The sequence below is a fragment of the Bufo bufo genome, chromosome 3 (assembly GCF_905171765.1).
Source record: "Bufo bufo chromosome 3, aBufBuf1.1, whole genome shotgun sequence".
In the NCBI taxonomy this organism is placed as follows: Eukaryota; Metazoa; Chordata; class Amphibia; order Anura; family Bufonidae; genus Bufo; species Bufo bufo.
Window position 1 is genome coordinate 132,731,019 of NC_053391.1, and position 23,602 is coordinate 132,754,620.

The 23,602-nt window shown below is 43.3% G+C and overlaps 1 protein-coding gene across 2 annotated transcripts in view; it reads right to left on the reverse strand.

Annotated features, from left to right (window-relative positions):
* STX1A (syntaxin 1A) overlaps positions 1–23,602 on the reverse strand; it is a 205,160-nt gene that overhangs the window by 7,958 nt on the left and 173,600 nt on the right. For both annotated transcript variants that reach the window (XR_005777469.1, XM_040423603.1), the window contains exons 4-8: positions 17,307–17,381; positions 12,720–12,793; positions 9,949–10,057; positions 3,130–3,203; positions 1,962–2,099 (exon numbers count right to left, since the gene is read on the reverse strand). Coding sequence is in view for 1 of the 2 variants with exons in the window: in XM_040423603.1 (XP_040279537.1) it covers positions 1,962–2,099; positions 3,130–3,203; positions 9,949–10,057; positions 12,720–12,793; positions 17,307–17,381 (470 nt within the window). In the remaining variant the exon portion in view is untranslated. The remainder of the gene's footprint in view (positions 1–1,961; positions 2,100–3,129; positions 3,204–9,948; positions 10,058–12,719; positions 12,794–17,306; positions 17,382–23,602) is intronic.

Here is a 23,602-nt window from a genome sequence, read left to right on the forward strand (position 1 = left end):
ACTATTATTATTGCTTCCTACTTGACCTCTGGTATTGACCTTGTTTGTTGCCTGACCTCGCATTGTCCGCTCCCTTGGTACCTACGCTATCTCTCGGATTTGACCTCGGCTCGTTCTCGGATTTCGTCTCCTGCCTCATCCCTTGTATTGACGTGACCTCCCGGACCGACCTCGGCTAGTTGACCCACCATTGCCTTTCCCATCACTGGGTACTGTTGTCTTATCTACCTCCCTGTCTATCCGTTTGCCTTAGTCTTGTGTACCTCCTTCTGCCTTGGCTGTCTGTTCCTCTCTTTCTCTGTTTGCTCTGCTCTACACTTAAGTAGGTCAGGGACCATCGCCCAGTTGCGCCCTGTCACCTAGGGCGGGTGGCGCAAGTAGGCAGGGACAGGGTTGAGGGTGGTAGTTTAGGGGGTGCACTTCCTCTCTACCTTCCTTACCCGTGACAGCTGCCCTACAGTATGACACCCTGATTTCAGAGATGGTTCACTTATAAATAAGATGTAATTTACCTTAAATCCCAGTTTATCAGGTGCTGCAAGAGTCGAGCACTGTGTGAGCCTAGAGTTCTTGTATTTATGAGTAGTGGGCTCCCCGTCGATAATTGACAGGTTTCTTCCTATTACTGTGCATAGGAGAAAGCTGTCAGGTGTGGGGGGGGGGGGGGCGCGTTAGCACATTATTGAGATGACCCCAGATTTAAACGGTGCAGCTCATATAGGGCAACATATGGCAAACCTGGTGACAGAGTCTCTTTAAGGGGCTGTTCATATAGGATGACACACTAAAATTCCACTGGTGGCCGTGTGGTGCCTGCCTGCCAATGTTTTCAATGGGAGGCAGGACGGCAGATTGGTTTAAAGCCAGGATTGAGACAAGAAAGGATGTGTCCCTTCTTGCCGCGATGTGTGGCTTGAAGCCACGGCGGCTGTCTGCTCGCATCTTAGGCCCATTCAATGGCGCTAAACCGCAAGCAGCCTGTAAAATTAACAGCCGTTTCTGCTGAGGTTTATTGACAGCATCAAAATCCGCCGTGTGAACAGCCCCCAAGATTATTGGGACTAGAATCTCATGGAAACCTCATAACCTCGTATGCTACTACAGAGCTCTAGTAGAGTGCATAGGGTAGACAAACTATCCTTGACCATTGGCCAATAGATTCTTGAATACGAGACAGTGGTCATATTAAAAGTTAGGGGTATTGTGTTACACAAAACCACATACATCTGAGTATACTGTATGTGGGGGAAGGAGCCATTTTTTAAAATAAAATCTGTACATAATAATACAACTAGGGGAATGAAAAATTTAGAATTTGGTTCTACGGTCAGGTTTTAATTCAATGTCCTCGCCTACTGTGTCCTTTCTCCATCCCTTGTAGATTGTAAGCCCTCGCGGGCAGGGCCCTCTTTCCTTCTGTACCATTTTGTAACTCGTCTGGTTCATGGTTATTGCAATCGTTTTATATGATATGTGTGCACCACTTTTCATATGTATAGCGCCATGGAAAGAATGACGCTTTAATAGCTAATAATGTCAATCCAAGCGTTATGGTGGTGAAGCCTCTTTCTATATTGTGTATTGAGTAGAAAGCATGCAGACAATATACTGTACACTAGTCACAGATGTAGGATGTTGAGAGCCACATAGTCACAAAACAAACACCAAGGAACACATCAAAAGTTTGCACCTACCAGCTGAGCGCTCATCCCACATGCAGCATGGGAAGTAAAGACAGGAGGAGGGTGAGAAACCCAATGCCCGAGTGCAAATTGTTGACCAGAGCACCTCCATTTCATGTATATAAACACACAATAATGTATTATCAATCCTATATCATATTAGGGTAAAGGAAAAATATGGGGAGGGTTATTACTTCAGCACACTTTAAAGTGTCCATCCATGAGCTGCCCCCTCTTGACCACGATACGGATTAAAATTGGGCATGAAATATTACACACCTGGCTCTCTACAAGCATTGCCATGTCCATGAACATGTCATGCAGCTCCCGAATGCTGTTCTCCAGTTTGATGATTTCGCTGTGCCGAGTCTCAATCTCGTTCAGGGCTTGCTTAGTAATGTTAGAGTCCATGATGATCTGCAAAGAACAAGATTGGATTATCTTACCTGAATCACACAGTTGGGGTTTAGAAACGGGCATGGGCACACAAGTGGTTGAGGGCTTGCAACAAGAGGATGAGGATGTTTTTTCAAAATGGGTTGTGGTGTTCCCGAGAAAAAAAAAACCTGTAATTCTAGCCAACACTGGAAAGCTGAGGTGCACTGAGTGGCTAGGCCCTGCCCTTGGTGCACTGTAGCCCTCATTTGCATAAATACTAAAAACTATTTTCATAAAACATTTTATAATCACCTAAAGGTCCTAATTACTTAAACAGATGTTGTACACCGGTACACTCCTTTAGACACTATTAAACACAACCCCAAATTGAGTGCAAAAACACCTTAATGAATAATAAAGTTCAACCTTTATTGGATACAAGATTAAAAAATAATAATCACAGCATAAACATAATAGTAGGGAAAAACAACTGCACAACACCTCTAATAATCCCTCTGAATACTACTAAAATTCGTAATAATATTTATGACCCTGTGCGTTACGGACCCGCAGCTAAATCATATGATGCACACTGCAATCAATAATACGCTGTAAGGCCACCTATGACCGTTCCTAAAAGGGACAGAATGGATGCCGATCTATGTTTCCCATAAACCCAAAATGGAAAGATCAGGTACACATACCTAATTAAAATCGGAGGGTGTAGAGGTGGTGGCGCTCCTCGACGCGCGTTTCACGTGTTATGGCTTCCTCAGGAGGATTCACTCTACTAAGCAGTATGTCTGGCTAATGGGGTTGATTCTGCTGACAAGTGCTTTAAAATTAGAGCAATGTTTTCTAAAGTGGCGTTTGAATTAATTTTGGGGTTAGATAAAGGCGGTCTAAGGGCCCGTTGAAACTGTCAAGTGAACTACTGAGGCTTTAGAGGTGTTTTGGAGTGGCTTCTGTCTGTAGAAGGTTTGTGTTCTCCATGCTGCCTGTCATAGCCTGTTCCAGGGGTCGAAGGTAGGGCTGAAAATCTGTTTAATCAAATGACAAGGAAACATACCCCTGATGAGAAGATGGCTGGGTTTCCACTTTCCAACATGTCTTCCAGCTCTTCACTTGTTGTAGTTCTCCCAGCTGAGTACACACAAAAAAAAACCATGTATATACTGTATATTCTCACATCTTACATGATCTACAATGTAGAAATACTACTAGTAGTTTATATTGCTATTATCTCTCTCTCTCTCTCTCTCTATATATATATATATATATATATATATATACACTCACCTAAAGAATTATTAGGAACACCATACTAATACGTTGTTGGACCCCCTTTTGCCCTCAGAACTGCCTTAATTCTATGTGGCATTGATTCAACAAGGTGCTGATAGCATTCTTTAGAAATGTTGGCCCATATTGATAGGATAGCATCTTGCAGTTGATGGAGATTTGAGGGATGCACATCCAGGGCACGAAGCCATTTCAGTACAGTGAACTCATTGTCATGTTCAAGAAACCAATTTGAAATGATTCGAGCTTTGTGACATGGTGCATTATCCTGCTGGAAGTAGCCATCAGAGGATGGATACATGTTCTCATTCTGTTTACGCCAAATTTGGACTCTACCATTTGAATGTCTCAACAGAAATCGAGACTCATCAGACCAGGCAACATTTTTCCAGTCTTCAACAGTCCAATTTTGGTGAGCTCGTGCAAATTGTAGCCTCTTTTTCCTATTTGTAGTGGAGATGAGTGGTACCCGGTGGGGTCTTCTGCTGTTGTAGCCCATCCGCCTCAAGGTTGTGCGTGTTGTGGCTTCACAAATGCTTTGCTGCATACCTCGGTTGTAACGAGTGGTTATTTCAGTCAACGTTGCTCTTCTATCAGCTTGAATCAGTCGGCCCATTCTCCTCTGACCTCTAGCATCCACAAGGCATTTTTGCCCACAGGACTGCCGCATACTGGATGTTTTTCCCTTTTCACACCATTCTTTGTAAACCCTAGAAATGGTTGTGCGTGAAAATCCCAGTAACTGAGCAGATTGTGAAATACTCAGACCGGCCCGTCTGGCACCAACAACCATGCCACGCTCAAAAATTGCTTAAATCACCTTTCTTTCCCATTCTGACATTCAGTTTGGAGTTCAGGAGATTGTCTTGACCAGGACCACACCCCTAAATGCATTGAAGCAACTGCCATGTGATTGGTTGACTAGATAATTGCATTCATGAGAAATAGAACAGGTGTTCCTAATAATTCTTTAGGTGAGTGTATATACACACACACACACACACACACACCGGTATATAATATATACAGTATATATTTAGGAATAAATAGATAATCAATTATCACTGCAGACCAAGCTTAAATCAAGTAAATCAAGTGATCTGGACCAGAGACCACAATGTACAGCCAGATGGACAGCCCAGATTGTGGCATGTGTCATCTGTTACAAGTTAGGACATATTCTACTGTCTAACTTCTGTCAGTTCATTGCAAATTTCATAAAATAATAATATTTGTTGTAATTGATAAAAGTGTGATATTTATACAGAGCGATTTATGTGTAGTGTTACAAAAACCCATACTTGAGAACTTTCCCAGAATGTACTGGACGTAGGCTCCTGGAAATAGAGAAGACCTCCTGGACTCCCGGAAGAGCTGTCAAATGAACCAGGTGATCTATGAACTATAACCGTATGTGGTACCAGGATGCAGCCCCTGCTCCCCAATGTGTATTGTAGGGGTGGAGCATATTATGAAAAGGAGAGAGGCCTATAAAAAAAGGGGCACGTAGAATTGGCAGGTACACATAAACCTGCATATCAGTTTTTCTGGGTAGAATCCATGGTATGTGATTAGGTGCCAGGAGGTTCCTATTATGTAAGTATGGCAGGCAAAAGCTGTGGGGCCCATGATGGAGGGGAGCCCAGTACTGAACTTCTTCTCTCTTCTTGCAGTGACACTGCCATAGTTGCCATCTTGTAGTTGCATTTCTACCACTCCCATTAAGGCCTCTTTCACACGGGCGTCATGTTTTTGGGCCGGATAAGATTTTTCTGTGCGAGTGCACGGGGAAAGTAATAGCATTCTTAATACAGAATGCTTAGTAAATTAGGGTTGGAGGGGTTAAAATAAAAATAAAAAAATAATTTAACTCACCTTAATCCATTTGTTCGCACAGCCCGGCTTCTCTTCTCTTCTTCTTTCTTCAGGACCTGGGTAAAGGATCTTTGATGACATCACTGCGCTCATCACGCGGTCCATCACATGATCCATCACCATGGTGATTGATCATGTGACGGACCATGTGATGAGCGCAGTGACGTCACCACAGGTCCTTTTCCTACTGCACAGCAAAGATGAAGACAGAAGAGAAACCGGGCTGGGCGAACAAGTGGATTAAGGTGCGTTAAATTATTATATATATTTTTTTAATCCCTCCATCCCTATTTTACTAAGCATTCTGTATTCAGAATGCTATTATTTTCCCTTATAACCATGTTATAAGGGAAAATAATAATGATCAGGTCCCCATCCCGATCGTCTCCTAGCAACCGTGCGTGAAAATCGCACCGCATCCGCACTTGATTGCGGATGCTTGCAATTTTCACGCAGCCCCATTCACTTCTATGGGGCCTGTGTTGCGTGAAAAACGCACAAAATAGAGCATGCTGCGATATTCACGCAACGTACAAGTGATGCGTGAAAATCACTGCTCATGTTCACAGCCCCATAGAAATGAATGGGTCTGGATTCAGTGCGGGTGCAATGCGTTCACCTCACGCATTGCACCCGCGCGGAAAACTCGCCCGTGTGAAAGAGGCCTAAAGGGGTGTCCCATAATCTAGATTTAGCTGTAGTGAGGCAGAGTTTGAATACAGTAGTGGTCACAAATGAATCCTGCTGCTCCAATCAATATAGACCAAAAGACTTTGAATGGAGCAGCAGTACACAGCATGCAGTGAGGAGAAATGGGAACCCTCTTCTAGTGATCGGTTGGGCCTCCTGTGATCAGACATCAATCACCTTTTCTGTGGAAAAGTGTTAAATGGTAATTGGACATTAAAGGGAATCTGTCCCCAGGATCTTGGACTATTATCGTAAATATTACTACAAGAGCACTACTGCAGATAAGGAGTCCAGATCATCATTTTTTATTTTGCTACTGACCCTCGTTTCTCTGCTGTCAGCACTCAAAGCTGCGGTCTGGACTGTTGTGCTGTGCTGACATTATAGAGAGGACTCCTGTGCGCATGCCCAGAAGTCCTGACAATGTATTTCAGTGCAGCTATATTTACCGACAGTGGAGGAACTGGGGGCAGTAGGAAAATAAAAAATTGCGATTTGGACTCCTTATCTGCAGTGTTACTCATGTATTACTACAGATAATAGTCCAAGAGCATGGTGACAGATTCCATTTCACTTTAAAGGGGTTTTTCACTTTTGAAAATGCCTTCTTGTTGGAAGGAGGCCTGTGAAAATAAGCAAATCACAGGGAGTCCTTCTACAAGGATTAGCTCTAAAACCTGGAAGAAACCAGCAGCAAGTTTTACATTCCCCTGTGAAAAATAAAATACAAAATACATAAATTACATAATTCCCTTTGTAATCAATAGCTGTTCTGCCTCTAACACATGGACATAGCAAAGATGTCCTCCAAAGATGCTCTTTGTTGGCACTGTCTGTGCTAATCAAAAGATGGAGGTCCCTAATGTGGCCATCTACTAACATTGAATTCCCCAATATTACATTTGGCGGAGCTCTCAGTAGGGCCCATGCTGAGTGTTACTATAGGGCCATATGTTTACTGTGTACTCTCTTCCTGGTTGCACTGACATATCCCATGACAAACAGTGGTGCAGTTTCTGAATAAACCAGCCACGTTCTGCTAATGCCAAAAACTTTTATTTGGTGAAAAGAGACCACTAACCAGACATAGAGAAACATGCTACAGGGATTACATGTAAGAATAGTCCTTATATAGGGGTACTCCTAACAGGAGGAAGAAAAGTAAGATTACATATCATTATATAGGTGGATATAAAAACTTGTGAGAAATTCCTATTTTAGGGAATATGGAGCCTTGTCTGTTCATGACATTGTATACACTTGTTCAGCACTTTGCTAACATATGGAGAGTTTATAAAATAGTATTTCCAAAGTTGCAGCTTCATTTAAAGTTTGTTCAGTCCAGACATGTCTACTTGACAAATTGACAAGAATCCTTAAATTTAAACACCATCTTTTGCAAACCGGATGATTGCCAAAAGTAGGACAGGTCGATTGCTCTTCTTGCTTCAACTAAATTTCCAACATAGGATCCAAATCAGCAGCAACAACAACACCAATCCAGTATTAGCCTACAGGGTGATGTACCTCTTAGCCATCTAACTGCTTGGTGTTCTCATGTAATAGCAGATCGGACACTTCTTATTTTCAATATAAATAATAGGCTAGTCCTGTAAATCATAGAACAACCTCTGGCAGAACTCAAGGGCACATCCAACCCCAAGAGATATTCCTCCATGTCCTCTTCTTCCTGCCTCTGCCATGCTATCAGCAAGCTGTCACTCTAAATATGAGCTGTGGCTTGGCTAATATCTCCTTCAATCTAATGTTCAGACATCTCCTGAGCTGACAAGAGTCAAAAGTCCTCCTGGAACCATAGAATGTACTAAATCTCTCATCGTCCACAGCTACCGGATATAAGTCACCATAGATAACCATTGGAATAATTGTAACTTCCACCTTTATTAGTTCAATGATTTTTTTTAAACGGTGTAAAGTAGGAAAGGGAGTAATACTCAATTTACCGATCTCCTGCAGTCACCCAACCATACCCGATTCCCCTCTGGTCTTTGTTCATCCTACTCCAGTGATTGACAGGACCAGGTAGGCGTAATCACGTTTACACTGCCAGGCTCTGTCAATCAAGTGCAGAAGAGGCGGCAGTTGCTGAGAGAGCTGAGCCTCTAGGTGTAACGGCGACGCCCCGGTTGCTCCTAGAGTCTCATTTGCACATATTGAAACATAACTTTTCTCACCATTGCAGGCACATATGAACATGGGACCAACACAGATGCCTTCAGCTGCCAAGTGCACATGTAACAGGTCAGCCAATGTCATAGGTACAAATTTGCTGACAGATGCCCTTTAAGCCAATCACTAGGTACAGCATTAACCTCAGGAAAATATGATTTGTTACCACGAAGCAAGAGGAATTTCAGATTCTTTGCGAATCGCAGTTTTCCTAAACTTCGGACCAAGTTCCGCTTCAATTGCTTTGCTCAACACTAGTTACTGTGGTCAAATGATTCATGTTTTCTTTTTTCTAGTTTTGATAAATCTCCTTCATTAAAGTCACCTTCCGGTTCGAGAAAAAATAAATAAAAAAATCACATTAAGGCCTCATGCACACAACCGTTTTTTTTTGGGGTCCGCAAAACGGATTTCCGTTGTTCCGTGATCTGTGACCGTTTTTTCTTCCGTGGGTCTTCCTTGATTTTTGGAGGATCCACAGACATGAAAAGTGAAAAAAAAAACTAAGTCAAGTTTGCATTGAAAATGATAGGAAAAACGGACACGGATCACGGACACGGATCACAGACGCGGATGACTATCTTGTGTGCATCCGTGATTTTTCACGGACCCATTGACTTGAATGGGTCCGTGAACCATTGTCTGTGAAAAAAATAGGACAGGTCCTATTTTTTTCACGGACTGGAAAAACGGATCACGGACGCGGAAGCCAAACGGTGCATTTTCCGATTTTTCCACGGACCCATTGAAAGTCAATGGGTCCGTGAAAGAAAACAGAAAACGGAACAACGGCCGCGGATGCACACAACGGTCGTGTGCATGAGGCCTAAGGGGGCATTCACACGACCGTAAGTGTTTTGTGGCCCAACTGCAGATCTGCAAAACACAGATACTGATCGTGTGCACGGCGCATTATGGTGCAGACCCATTGGCTTCAGTGTGCTCGTGGTCGGCTTCAGTGTGCTTCCATCTGGCCACTCTGCAACAGATAGGCTATGTCCTATATTTCACTGCAACATGCACACCACGGACCCATTGAAGTCAGCGGGTACACACCATGATGTGGCATGAACATGGTATCAGTGTTTTGAGGATCCGAGGCTTGTGAATGGCCCCTTACTGGGAACGAACAGAGCACTTATATGGGGACCTTTTCAGCTGAAGATCCACTGAATACCGGGCTTCTCTCTTGTCATCCCAGATGGCTAGACCACTTCTCATACTACCTGGTGCCTACTGTGCATTCGGTAATCAAACGCACTTCCTGCTTTGGACTGCTTACGTCGGCAGTGTTGGCCAATCCCAGAGCAGCAGGAAGTATCTTGGGCTACTAAAAACACTGTATGCACCAAGTAGTCTGAAAAGCAGTGCGGCCATCTTGGATGGCAGAAGAGGAGTCCAGGAGTTTTTAGATCTGCAGTTGAAAAGAAGTCAGACCCCAAAATCAGAACACTATGGTAGATCCTAGTGATGTGCCATAGTTTACCTCTCATCTTTTATTTGTATACACTTATATAGCGGTACTTTATTCCGCAGTGCTTTACAGACATTAGCATCAAGCTGTCCTTAAATTGGGCTCACAATCTAAGTTCCCTATCAGTATGTCTTTGGAGTGTGGGAGGACATCAGATTTAATCCTAGGACCCCACTACTGCAATGCACCAGTGCTAACCACTGAGCCACCATGCTCATCTTACTAAGCAATATACAATCTACATACAATATTTTACATGCATATTAACATCACGACAAAAACCAAACCAACTCTCTGTGAATTGCAGGTACTTTTTTTTATTATTATTACAGACAGGCAAGGACACCAAAAACTTACTGATTTCAAGCTGTCTCTGGATACGGCCTTTGCAGCGTTCACGGTAATCTGACTGAGTTGCATTGTATTCAGACATCACCTCTACAAACTTGCGAGACAATGTTGAGTGCTAGGAAGAAATTCAAAGTTCATAGAAAATAAATCAATTCTGGTTTTCGTAATATAAGCGTTACCAGCACTAAGCATGCATGCAATTGTCTAGTCATCCTCCCGTGTGCAATAGGGGAAACATTAGGCAAACATTTGTTGGGGGTTCATGGATCATGCAAGACCCCCTAGAGGTTTGAGATACCAAAGGGTTAAAATAACTGTAGTACAACCTGGACACTTCAAGACTTGGACAAAGCTGGGATGCTCATTAGTGTTTCTTTTTTAATTTCACCCCACACAGTGACAACACTACTATTACACCATCTTATTGTTTGTTACCCACTGAGGTCAATTAGATCCACCATAACTTCTTGTAACTTCCATGTGACTTTCCAAACACTGCATTACTCCTGTGATCCAGATTCATATCTATATTAACTTTAATTGAGTTTGTAAGTTGAACCAAAAGTTATGTGGAAAGTACAGAAAACAGCAGACCCGTGACTCATGAAAACTCATCCTTCATATACTAACCCCCATAAAAGGTTAGTATATAAAATGAGAAGGCTTGGACTGGGAGAAAATGTCTGTATGTGGGTAAGTAACTGTCTCTGTGATATAAAACAGAGGGTGGTTATTAATGGTACACACTCAGATTGGGTCACTGTCACTAGTGGGGTACCTCAGGGGTCAGTATTGGAGGGGTTGCAGTCACTAGAGGGGTACTACAGGGGTCAGTATTGGGCCCTATTCTCTTCAATATATTTATTAATGATCTTGTAGAAGGCTTGTACAGTAAAATATACATTTTTGCAGATGACACTGAACTGTGTAAAGTAATTAACACGGAAGAGGACAGTATACTGCTACAGAGGGATCTGGATAGATTGGAGGCGTGGGCAGAGAAGTGGCAGATGAGGTTTAACACTGACAAATGTAAGGTTATGCACATGGGAAGGAATAATGCAAGTCACCCGTACATACTAAATGGTAAAACACTAAGTAACACTGACATGGAAAAGGACCTAGGAATTTTAGTGAACAGCAAACTAAGCAGTATAAACCAGTGTCAGGCAGCTGCTGCCAAGACCAATAAGATAATGGGTTGCATCAAAAGGGGCATAGATGCCCGTGATGAGAACATAGTCCTATCACTTTACAAATCACTAATCAGACCACACATGGAGTACTGTGTACAGTTCTGGGCTCCTGTGAACAAGGCAGACATAGCAGAGCTGGAGAGGGTACAGAGGAGGGCAACTAAAGTAATAACTGGAATGGGTGGACTACAGTACCCTGAAAGATTATCAACATTAGGGTTATTCACTTTAGAAAAAAGACGACTAAAGGGAGATCTAATTAATATGTATAAATATATCAGGGGTCAGTACAGAGATCTCTCCCATCATCTATTTATCCCCAGGACTGTGACTGTGACGAGGGGAAATCCTCTGCGTCTGGAGGAAAGAAGGTTTGTACACAAACATAGAAGAGGATTCTTTACGGTAAGAGCAGTGAGACTATGGAACTCTCTGCCTGAGGAGGTGGTGATGGTGAGTACAATAAAGGAATTCAAGAGGGGCCTGGACGTATTTCTGGAGCGTAATAATATTACAGGCTATAGCTACTAGAGAGGGGTCGTGTATCTAGGGAGTTAGTCTGATTGCCTGATTGGAGTCGGGAAGGAGTTTTTGCCCTAAAGTGGGGAAAATTGGCTTCTAATTCACGTTTTTTTTTTGCCTTCCTCTGGTTCAACTTGCAGGATAACAGGCCGAACTGGATGGACAGATGTCTTTTTTTAGCCTTATGTACTATGTTACTATGTTACGTATGTTCAGCACAAAAAGAGGAAACTCATTTGAAAGCACCATGGCTAAAGGACTGGTAGAAGATATCGGTCAGGAGTTCTTTGTTGTAAACGATCACCAGTTCTGGATGTGCAGACAATAACCACCCTATACAGTCAAAATTATCCATTATAGCCAATCGGTGCAGATGATATAGTTCCAATTGAGCATTAAAAGGAGTTGTCCAGGATTACAAAATAATGAGTGCTTACTTCCAAAAACAGCACCACCCCTGTCCATGGGTTGTGCCTGGTATTGCAGCTTGGCTCCATTGGAGTCCATGAGGCACAGGTACAATACCGCCCACAAGGTGTGCACAGGTGTGGTACTGTTTTTGGAAGACAACAGACATGCCTTTCTAATCCTGCACAACCCCTTTAAACGATGTAAAGATGTGAAGAATGTAAGGCCATGTTTAGCTTAGATTTACTTGCGCATATTACAGTGGATTTCACCTTTTGCAATATGATGTATTACATTACTACAGCATACACATACTTGAACTGGACTTTTAATGTTCTGTAGATGCAGATTTTTTATATGAAAACCATATCCACAATTAGCAATAAACAGGCCTTAAAGTGTTTCTTCATCTCTATCTCAAAAGTAAGTATTATAATAAATCTAATCCTCCCCTCACATGCGTTACTATACAGTACCATCCCATAACACCATACAGTGATATACCGTATACACAACTTCCAAACTAGTAACACATTTTTCTTACTGCTGATGTCCTCCTCCTTCACTGTGACGATCCAGAAAGACTTTGTAATTCCAGAAGGATGAATGCTTTGCTGTAATCGCCTGTCTCATAGGGTGCTGTTTTCTTACCTGTGTTTTTCGGATACGCAGGTCAGCAGAAGAGCGGTTCATGGCTTCTTCCTGTTCAATGCTTTGTTCAATATCTGAAAGAAGAAAGATCATGGATTTGAGTTTGTCCTATTACATTATATTCATGAATATTTTTAGCTTGTTTCAGTTTTTTGTGTTGCACAGATCAGTAGTACATGTCATATATCTGTATTCTATAAGGGGAAGGGTGTAGCTTGTCCCGGCCTGCAGGCGCTCTGTAAATGCTCTAAATATACCTTAAAGGGGTATTCTGGTAATTTCAAGTCGTTCCTTATCCACAGGATAAGGGATAAGTATTACATCAATGGGGGTCCTACAGCTGGGACCACCACTGATCATGAGAATTTGTGTCTCCTACCCCACATGACCCCCCCCCCCTTCCCCCAAAATGAATAGAGTGCCATGTCAGAAATGAGCATGAACGCTCCATTCAGCATTATGGGACTGCCAGAGATAGACGACAGTCCCATAGCACTTGGCTATTCCCGGCAGGAATTCCCATAGCGATAAATGGTAGCGGCTGCGCGTATATGCCCGACCTGCCACTCCGTTCATTTTAGGGTTGCTGTGGATAGGGCATAACTTACATTTATTGTAAAAAAAAAATTATGGAGAGAAGATGAACACAGAAATTATAGCGTGGAGCATTTTGCCTCCAGTACATATAGGCCTCTTTCACACGGGCGTTGCGGGAAAATGTGCGGGTGCGTTGCAGGAACACCAGCGATTTTTCCGCGCGAGTGCAAAATATTGTAATGTGTTTTGCACGCGCGTGAGAAAAATCACGCATGTTTGGTACCCAAACCCGAACTTCTTCACAGAAGTTCGGGCTTGGGATCGGTGTTCTGTAGATTGTATTATTTCCCCTTATAACATGGTTATAAGGGAAAATAATAGCATTCTGAATACAGAATGCGAAGTAAAATAGCGCTGGAGGGGTTAAATTATTATTTTTTTAACTCACCTTAGTCCACTTGATAGCGCAGCCCGGCATCTCCTTCTGTATTCTTTCTTCAGGACCTGGGTAAAGGACCTTTGATGACGTCACTCCGGTCATCACATGATCCATCACCATGGTAAAAGATCATGTGACGTATCATGTGATGACTGGAGTGACGTCATCAAAGGTCCTGTTCCTGTAATTAATGCTCACCACAGGTCCTATTCAACAAAGAAGACAGAAGGAGATGCCGGGCCGCGATCAAGTGGACTAAGGTGAGTTAATTTCTTTTTTTTAAAAATTAACCCCTCCAGCGCTGTTTTACTATGCATTCTGTATTCAGAATGCTATTATTTCCCCTTATAACTATGTTATAAGGGAAAATAATAATGATCGGTTCTCCATCCCGATCGTCTCCTAGCAACCGTGCGTGAAAATCGCACCGCATCTGCACTTGCTTGCGGATGCTTGCGATTTTCACGCAACCCCATTTACTTCTATGGGGCCTGCGTTGCGTGAAAAACGCAGAATATAGAGCATGCTGCGATTTTCACGCAACGCACAAGTGATGCGTGAAAATCACCGCTCATGTGAACAGCCCCATAGAAATGAATGGGTCGGTATTCAGTGCGGGTGGAATGCGTTCACCTCACGCATCGCATCCGCGCGGAATACTCGCCCGTGTGAAAGGGGCCATAAAGCTGCTCAAGGAGGGTACTGTGCATGCAGTAAGGCCTCTTTCACACGGGCGTTGCGGGAAAATGTGCGAGTGCGTTGCGGGAAACATTGTAATGCGTTTTGCACTCGCGTGAGAAAAATCGTGCGTGTTTGGTACCCAAACCCGAACTTCTTCACAGAAGTTCGGGCTTGGGATCGGTGTTCTGTAGATTGTATTATTTTCCCTTATAACATGGTTCTGTAGCATTCTGAATACAGAATGCATAGTAAAACATCGCTGGAGGGGTTAAAAAAAATTAATAAATAATTTAACTCACCTTAGTCCACTTGATCGCAATACCCGGCATCTCCTTCTGTCTTCATCTTATCTCTGTGCAGCAACAGGACCTTTGGTGATGTCATTCCGGTCATCACATGATCCATCACCATGGTAAAAGATCATGTGATGGATCATGTGATGATCGGAGTGACGTCACCAAAGGTCCTTTACCTGTAAAATGTTCACCACAGGTCCTGTTCAGCAAAGGAGACAGAAGGAGATGCCGGGCCGCGATCAAGTGGATTAAGGTGAGTTAAATTATTATTATTATTTTTTTTAACCCATCCAGCGATGTTTTACTATGCATTCTGTATTCAGAATGCTATTATTTTCCCTTATAACCATGTTATGTTATAATCTCCATCCCGATCGTCTCCTAGCAACCGTGCGTGAAAATCACACTGCATCTGCACTTGCTTGCGGATGCTTGCGATTTTCACGCAACCCCATTAATTTCTATGGGGCCTGCGTTACGTGAAAAACGCACAAAGAGGAGCATGCTGCGATTTTCACGCAACGCACAAGTGATGCGTGAAAATCACCGCTCATGTGAACAGCTCCATAGAAATTAATGGGTCGGTATTCAGTGCGGGTGCAATGCGTTCACCTCCCGCATCGCATCCGCGCAGAATACTCGCTCGTGTGAAAGGGGCCTAAGAGTGATACTCCATGTTATTATTCCCAGTAGAAGGTAGTTTAATTCACAGCCCATGAGGTTGGACTGCTGCAGATATCTAACAGCCTCCGTAGACTCTTCTGTAATAAATGAGCGCTATTCCCCCTGCTGGTACATAATAAAGTTAAATACATTGGACAGCACTGTTTTATATAATTGGAAGCATTTAAGTGCAAATTATCAATAGCAGAACGACCGCGCGCACCGTAATTGGTAATAAATGTATCTGAATAGGACTTTTTCTAACTGTCGCTTACTGGGAGGCATGGTCGGAATATTAGCCTGCAATCCTTTCTTTCTATTTAAGGGCGGGACTACACAGAGATTTTTTAAATTTCTGCTGATTGATTTTTAAGTGATAGCTGAATTTTTCTGCCTTTTTAGCATTTTACAATCCCCACGCCGCTTTTAACAAGGGGGGGGGGGCTTAGTGTGAGGCTTAAACCCCCCAGGCCCTGCCAGATTTAGGCCTCATGCACACGACTATGGTTTAGGTCTGCATCCGAGCCCCATCATTTTTTTCATTTACTTCAACGGGGCCGTAAAAGATGCGGACAGCACTCCGTGTGCTGTCCTCATCCGTATTTCCATTCCGCAGCCCCCGCAAAAAAATAAAAACAACATGTCCATATAACGGACAAGGATACGACTGTTCTATTGAGGGTTGGATGATTCGTTCTGCAAAATGCGGAACACACAGGACCGGTATCCGTGTTTTGCGACCACTTAAACTTAAAAACTTAAAGACCACATTTGTCCCTGGCTGAGAGCAACTGTGCTACCATCTATGTGCATGTGCTGTTCATAGCTCACAGCCATCAGTGTCACATGAATGAAGGGACATGGCATCACAAGTGTAGTGCCACAGACCTGGGAGTACTACAATTGTAAATAGTTTTTGTATTATCTTATTATGTATTATAGGTTGGCTAACCACCCTGTTCCTCCCCTATTCCTGTGGAGAGAGAGAAGAGTGAGAAGGCACACTACAGAGCTCCTGCTTCTAATTGAGGTTCTCCAGAGAGATCAACTGAATTGAGCCTCAAGTAAATCCTTGAGAAGACAGACTGCAGGGTGAACAGCTGCAACCAGCAATTGAAGACACAGCTGTAAGGTGAGGGACTATGGCTAAGACACCCATCATCACTTAGACTACTATTACACCAGTACAATTCTAGTGCTAAACTGCAACCATTCAACTTGCCTCCATATTGCTTACTGGTACCAGGAGATTGTACTTAAATCAGCTTCTATTTAATGTATTTGAAGTTCTATGTTGCACTTTATTACATTTAATTCTGGCCTCATTCTTCAATACTACATTTCCACTGCACCGATCCCCAAGGAGCAATGGCCTGAGGGAGTACATTGTGATGGAACACTACCACTCTCATCCTCTTCACCGGCTCCTCCAGGGCTTGCAGCACAAACATGGCATGATACGCACTATGGACAGTGGCCAAAAGGTGAAAAGTTGCTGTGAGTGTTGTATAGGTACATGCCTATCTTAGTGAGTTTGTTTTTTCATGTCCTTTGACCATAATAAACTAGTAAGATACTTGGTTTCGGTGTCAAAAATTTGTTCTGCCCACAATAAAAATGAAAAATACCCCTTCCCCCTTGACATTGTGTTTTACTTCTTTTTTTTTTTTTAAGCGAACTTGTGGTTTCAAGTTCGGCGTACAAGGTTTGGGTTATCTAAGAATTCTAAGTTATGGTCCGCGGTAGATAATCCGAACCTTGTACGCCGAACTTGAAACCACAAGTTTGCTCAACACTATCTTTTACCTTTCTGTTGTTTTTTTTGTTTAGACATAGTAATGTATATCTGCAGTTGTGCTTGGTATAACATGGTATAGCATCTAATACAAGTTTCCACAACAATCATCCAGGCTGCTCGACAATGGAGGACTTGTAGTAGATGAAAGGTAGAGAGAGGTGGTGAGCACTCACTCTTCAGCTTGGAGCGGACCTTGTTGGCTGTCTTTTTGATGTCCGACATCAGCTCTTCCAATTCTACCTTGGTTTCTGTGGAGAGAATCAGCAGGTTGAGAACAGGTGATGACAAGCAGCAGCTGTCCTATTATATACAGGAAGCAATAGCAGCAAGACACAGGGAGAGAGCGCTGACAGACCCAGACGTTAAGAAATGACTATGTCGCGCTATAAACTAGAGAACATTATATTAGTATGAGGCATTTATGCTTTCATCAGTTTTATCAGATGAGGTACCCATTTTCTATCTTTTCCAGTTAGGGTATGACCACATGGTCAGGTTTCCTGGTGCAGTTTTGGAAGCCAAAACCAGGAGCGAATAAAAAATAAAAAAAAGAAGACATCGTATCTGTCCTATATACTTTCTCTCCTTTTATGATCCACTCCTGATTTTGGCTTTTAAAACTGCATCAGGAAACCTTATCACATGACTGTACTCATAGGGCTCATGCACACGACCGTGTGCTGACCGTTCTGTGCATTGGGGACCGCAATTTGCATCCGTGCGGCTGCCGCAGACAGATCCAGACCCATTCAACTTGAATGGGTCCGTGATCTGTCTGCACCTTCAAAAAAGTACTACTTTTTTTTGCGGTGCGGAGGCACGTACAGTAAACCCACGGAAACACTCCGTAGTGCTTCCGTGGGCTTCTGATCCGTGCCTCCGTTCTGCATCTCCCGGATCGCGGACCAATTTAAGTGAATGGATCCGCGATCCGTGTTGCACGCGGCCGGTGCCCGTGTATTGCGGACCCGCCGTATGCGGGCCGCAATACGGCAGCGGCCGGCACACGTTCGTGGGCATGAGCCCTTAGGCTGGGTTCACATGTGAATGCTTAGCTGCAGATTTTCTGGTTGTCTGAAAAACCCCTTTAAACCAATAATAAGACACGTGGAGGAGATATTAAGTAGAATAACTGAATTTATAAAACTAATGTTGATGAACGATGTTAAAAAAATGTGTTAAGTGACACTGGAGGAGACTTTTCAATACTGGCGCACCACGTTACAATGCATGTTATGAACACCATGGGGCACATTTATCAAGCTCGCCTGTTGTTGGTCATAAAATTAGACAGGTGTATTTAATTCGCCTTTCTTTTGCCGAGTATTTATTAATAGTCACACAGCTGCTGATGAATTAAACTAGGAGTATTTTTTATTAGGGCTCATACACACGACTATGTGTGCGCCGGCCTGCAGACTGCAAATAGTGGTCCATAATGCACGGGCACCGTCTTTGTGCAGGCCGTTTGCGGATGCGGACCCATTGCTCTATTTTTTTTGTGGTGCGGCGGCACGGACCAAAATCCCATTAAAGCGCTTCGTAGTGCTTCCAATCCGTACCTCTGCTCCGCATCGCTCTGTATTTTGGAGATTGCCGACCCATTCAATCAATGGGTCTGTGTAGAGGGAAGGGTGAGATTTAAATATACTGTATATACTGTATGTATTCCATGTATGCCCAGGTTGTGTATGTGTATATATAGATATGTATGTATGCCCCTGTGTTTTCATACATATCTATATATATATACAGTATATATACTTATATGTGGCCAGCATGCCCCCCAATCTCGGGTGCCCCCACCTCCAGCTGAGGAATCCTCCTGCAGGCGCATGCAAAAAAACCTGAAGTGTGTGCATTCCGTTTCAGTATTTCCGTACTGTGAAAAAATAGAACATGTCCTATTCTTGTCCGCAGAACACGGTGCTTGGCTCCATTCAAGTCAATGGGTCCGCAAAAAGAACGGAACACATACGGAAATGCATCCGTATGTCTTCCATATCCGTTCCGTTTTTGCTGAACCATCTATTGAAAATGTTATGCCCAGCCCAATTTTTTCTATGTAATTACTGTATACTGTACATGGCATACGGAAAAACGGAACGACGGATCCGTGAAAAACGGACCGCAAAACAATAAAATAATAAAACTGTCTAAGGCCTCATGCACACGACAGTTGTGTGCATCCGTGGCCGTTGTGCCGTTTTCAGTTTTTTTTTCGTGGACCCATTGACTTTTAATGGGTCTGTGGAAAAATCGGAAAATGCACCGTTTTGCAGCCGCATCCGTGATCCGTGTTTCCTGTCCGTCAAAAAAATATGACCTGTCCTATTTTTTTGACGGACAACGGTTCACGGACCCATTCAATTCAATGGGTCCGTGAAAGAACACGGATGCACACAAGATTGGCATCCGCGTCCGTGATCCGTGGCCGTAGGCTACTTTCATACAGACGGATCTGAAGATCCGTCTGCATAAAAGCTTTTTCAGAGATCAGTTTTCACTTTGTGAAAACTCATATCCGACAGTATATTCTAACACAGAGGCGTTCCCATAGTGATGGGAACGCTTCTAGTTAGAATATACTACGAACTGTGTACATGACTGCCCCCTGCTGCCTGGCAGCACCCGATCTCTTACAGAGGGCAGTCCTGACTTTACATTGAAAGTCAATGGGGGACGGATCCGTTTGAAAATTGCACCATATTGTGTCAACGTCAAACGGATCCTTCCCCATTGACTTGCATTGTAATTCAGGACGGATCCGTTTGGCTCCGCACGGCCAGGCGGACACCAAAACGACTGTTTTTTTATGTCCGTGGATCCTCCAAAAATCAAGGAAGACCCACGGACAAAAAAACGGTCACGGATCACGGACCAACGGAACCCCGTTTTGCGGACCGTGAAAAAATACGGTCGTGTGCATGAGGCCTAAAACAGCATTTTTTAGACTAAAAACAGGTGCAAATGCTTTGGTAAGTGTGCCCCCATAATTTTTTGCACCAAAAAAATACGATACATTAATAAATCTGGCTCAGTGTTTTGTTATAAATCTTTGGGTGAGGCTATTTTATTTTAGGAGGGTATCCAGCAAACAGCATTTATCACCTATCCACAGGATGGAAAATAAATGCCGGACTGCTTGGATCCCCCCAGCAATCCCAAGAATGAGGGTCCTTAAGTTTCCTGTCTGGATGGAGCAGTAGTACCATCTCCGTTCACTGCTCCATCCCCTTCTATGGCCGCTTTCAGACGAGCGTATTGAAGTCCGTCAGTATTCTGGCTCAGGATCCTGATGATATACCATCAGTATTGCTTCAGGATTTCATCAGGATTTACATGCGTATTTCTTCCTTCCTTCATTATTTATGCACTGCACAGACTGTAATGTGCGTATTTGGAAACAAATCCGCACAAAACTCGGACATGCTGCGGATTTCAAATACTGACGGAAATTATACGCCCATGTGAATAGCTCTATTCATTAACATTAGCAGCGGATTCTGGTACATTAAATCCGGACTATATACGCATTGCAAATACGCTCGTCTGAAAGCGGCCTAAAGGGACTGACGAAGCGCTGCCTGCATCAGTCCCGTAGAAGTGAATGGAACAGTGGACCAACATGGGAACTACTGCTCCATTCAGATATGGAACTCAGGGACCCCCATTTTCAAAATTGCTGGGGTCCCAGCGATCTAACTCTCAACAATCCAACATTTATTACTTAGGCCTCATGCACACGACCGTTCCGTTTTTTTTGCGGTCCGCAAACCGCGGATCCGCAAAAAAACGAAGCCGCCCATGTGCCTTCTGCAATTAGCGGAATAGAACGGGCGGCCAATTGTAGAAATGCCTATTCTTGTCCGCAAAACGGACAATAATAGGACATGCTATATTTTTTTTGCTGGGCCACGGAACGGAGCAACGGATGCGGACAGCACACGGAGTGCTGTCCGCATCTTTTGTGGCCCCATTGAAGTGAATGGGTCTGCATCCGAGCCGCAAAAAATGCGGCTCGGATGCGGACCACAACAACGGCCGTGTGCATGAGGCCTTATCTCTTGGATAGGTAATTAAAGCGGTTGTCTCACTTCAGCAAGTGGCATTTATCATGTAGAAAAAGTTAATACAAGGCACTTACTAATGTATTGTGATTGTCCATAGTCCTGACTTTGCTGGTTGGATTCACATTATACACTGCTCGTTTCCATGGTTATGACCACCCTGCAATCCATTAGTGGTGGTCGTGCTTGCACACTAATGGAAAAAGCACCGGCCTATGTGCGCTCACATGGTCCCGGCCACCAGAGAGGCCGATGCTTTTTCCTATAGTGTGCAAGAACGACCAACACTGATGGTCGTAACCATGGAAACGAGCAGTTTATAATATAATGGAAAAATGAATCCAGCCAGCAAAGGAAGCAATATGGACAACAACAATACATTAGTGTCTTGTATAACTTTCTCTACATGATAAATGTAATTTGCTGAAGTGAGACAACCCCTTTAATACCGTTTGTGGAATAGCCTCTTTAAAATACCCCAAAAATAAAATGATCCAGCTAAATTAACCCTTACCACACATTTACAGATTATCCACAACCTACAAAACACACGTACACTGCAGAATTCCTGGGGCTAACATACAGTCCTAACAGGTACACCAATTTGCCTTGGTTTATTAAACCATACATTTTCGGACAATATCTCTCATGGGGCTGTGCTAGTTCAGCAGTGGATTTTCTAAATTATTTTTCTCAAAGTAAACTGCAATAACCTTGATGGAATGGAGAGTAAGGAGACATTTACTAGTTGATAATGCGGACTTTCATCGAGGCAACACAAAAACGAGGTCTGCTGACTTAGGCTGGGTTCAGACCTGAGCGTATTTGATATGGGCGTTTAACGCGCGTTTTTGTCGCGCGTTTTTATGCGCGTTTTTTGCAATAGTAAACGCGCGTTTGACGCTCGTTTGTGTGATTGACTGCAGTGTCCTATGGCCACAAACGCGCCTCAATACGCCCCAAAGAAGCTCAAGAACTTGTTTGAGCGTAGGGCGTTTTTCAGCGCGTTCAAGCGCGCTGTAAAACGCTCAAGTGAGAACCAGGGCCATAGGGAAGCATTGGTTTTCATGTGTTGAGCGTTTTACAGCGCGTTTGAACGCGCTGTAAAACGCTCAAGTGTGAACCCAGCCTTAGGGCATCATGTATAACACACAGAGCAAACAGAAAGTGGGATCAACCTGCAATGCAAAAATGAAGCATGAATCCTGTTCTTACTTCTGCTCCACTATCTTTCTGCATCAGAGGTAGGATACTATGCTGCGGAGAATATCCGCACTAGAGTCTGCACATGAACTTAAAGGGGTTGTCCCACGGGAAATATTCTGCAGTTTTCAAACCAGCACCTGAATCTGAATACTTTTGTAATTGCATGTCATTAAAAATGTTGTATAACCAAAGAGTTATTTATTAAAATGTCCCTATACCATCCAACATATGTGGATTCAAGTTCCCTTGAATGTAGGAAACACACATCAAAACAAGACATTCGTTGAGAACACCCACTCTGTAAAGCATTATGTATATTCTATAGTGGGACAGCAACCTAACAAACGGTTAACAGAATATACATCTGTATAACGTTCCTATGAACACGAATGTGTATTGTTAAAATCTCTCCATATACCTTTGATACTGATATAGGAGCCAGATTTAGGGAATATATGAAAAACAGAAGGGTGCGACCAATCAAGATTATGTACATGAACATTCATACGACATACTGATGTAGGAGTCTGAAACAATCTAAAAATCTAGCTCTGACTTTATAAGAAAAGTATATAGATAAGTCATCCCCTTCTGGGACACTTTTCCCAGTATAAAACTGAGTCTACTTCTACAGGGCCTATCAGTAGCCATTTGGCTCCAGGAGAAGTATATAGTGGGCTCAGCATGCATGTTGGTACTTGCATCCCTGGATCCGATGAAAGCTGTAATGGCAGCGGACGGGGTTAAAAGCAGAGTGTGCTTGGCGTGCACGCTGACCTGCATTCCCTGGACTTTGTGTGGCTGTCATGGCCCATAAACAGGTAGGAACTAGTGATAGGGACCACTCCATAGAGGCGACCTTGACGTGGTGAGTGGCTTATTACGCTTTGGCCAAAATGTACACCAATGTCTCATTCAACATCCAGCATGGAGGCAGGGCGGGGTGCTGGCTGCAGAGTGCGATTGCATTTGTGTCTCTTTCACTTTTCCCAGGGTGCCTAGATTTCATATGATTTTTATATTATTCTTATACTTTGATGTACCTTTTATATTTGATTTTATATATATCTCTTTTTATACAAAATGGACAAGAATGCAACCAGCTGGGTCCAAAACAATTCATAGAGGGCTCTATGGAGGAGCCAGAGTTACTTATAGGCAAAAAACGCACTAGTACGAAAAAAACGCATATA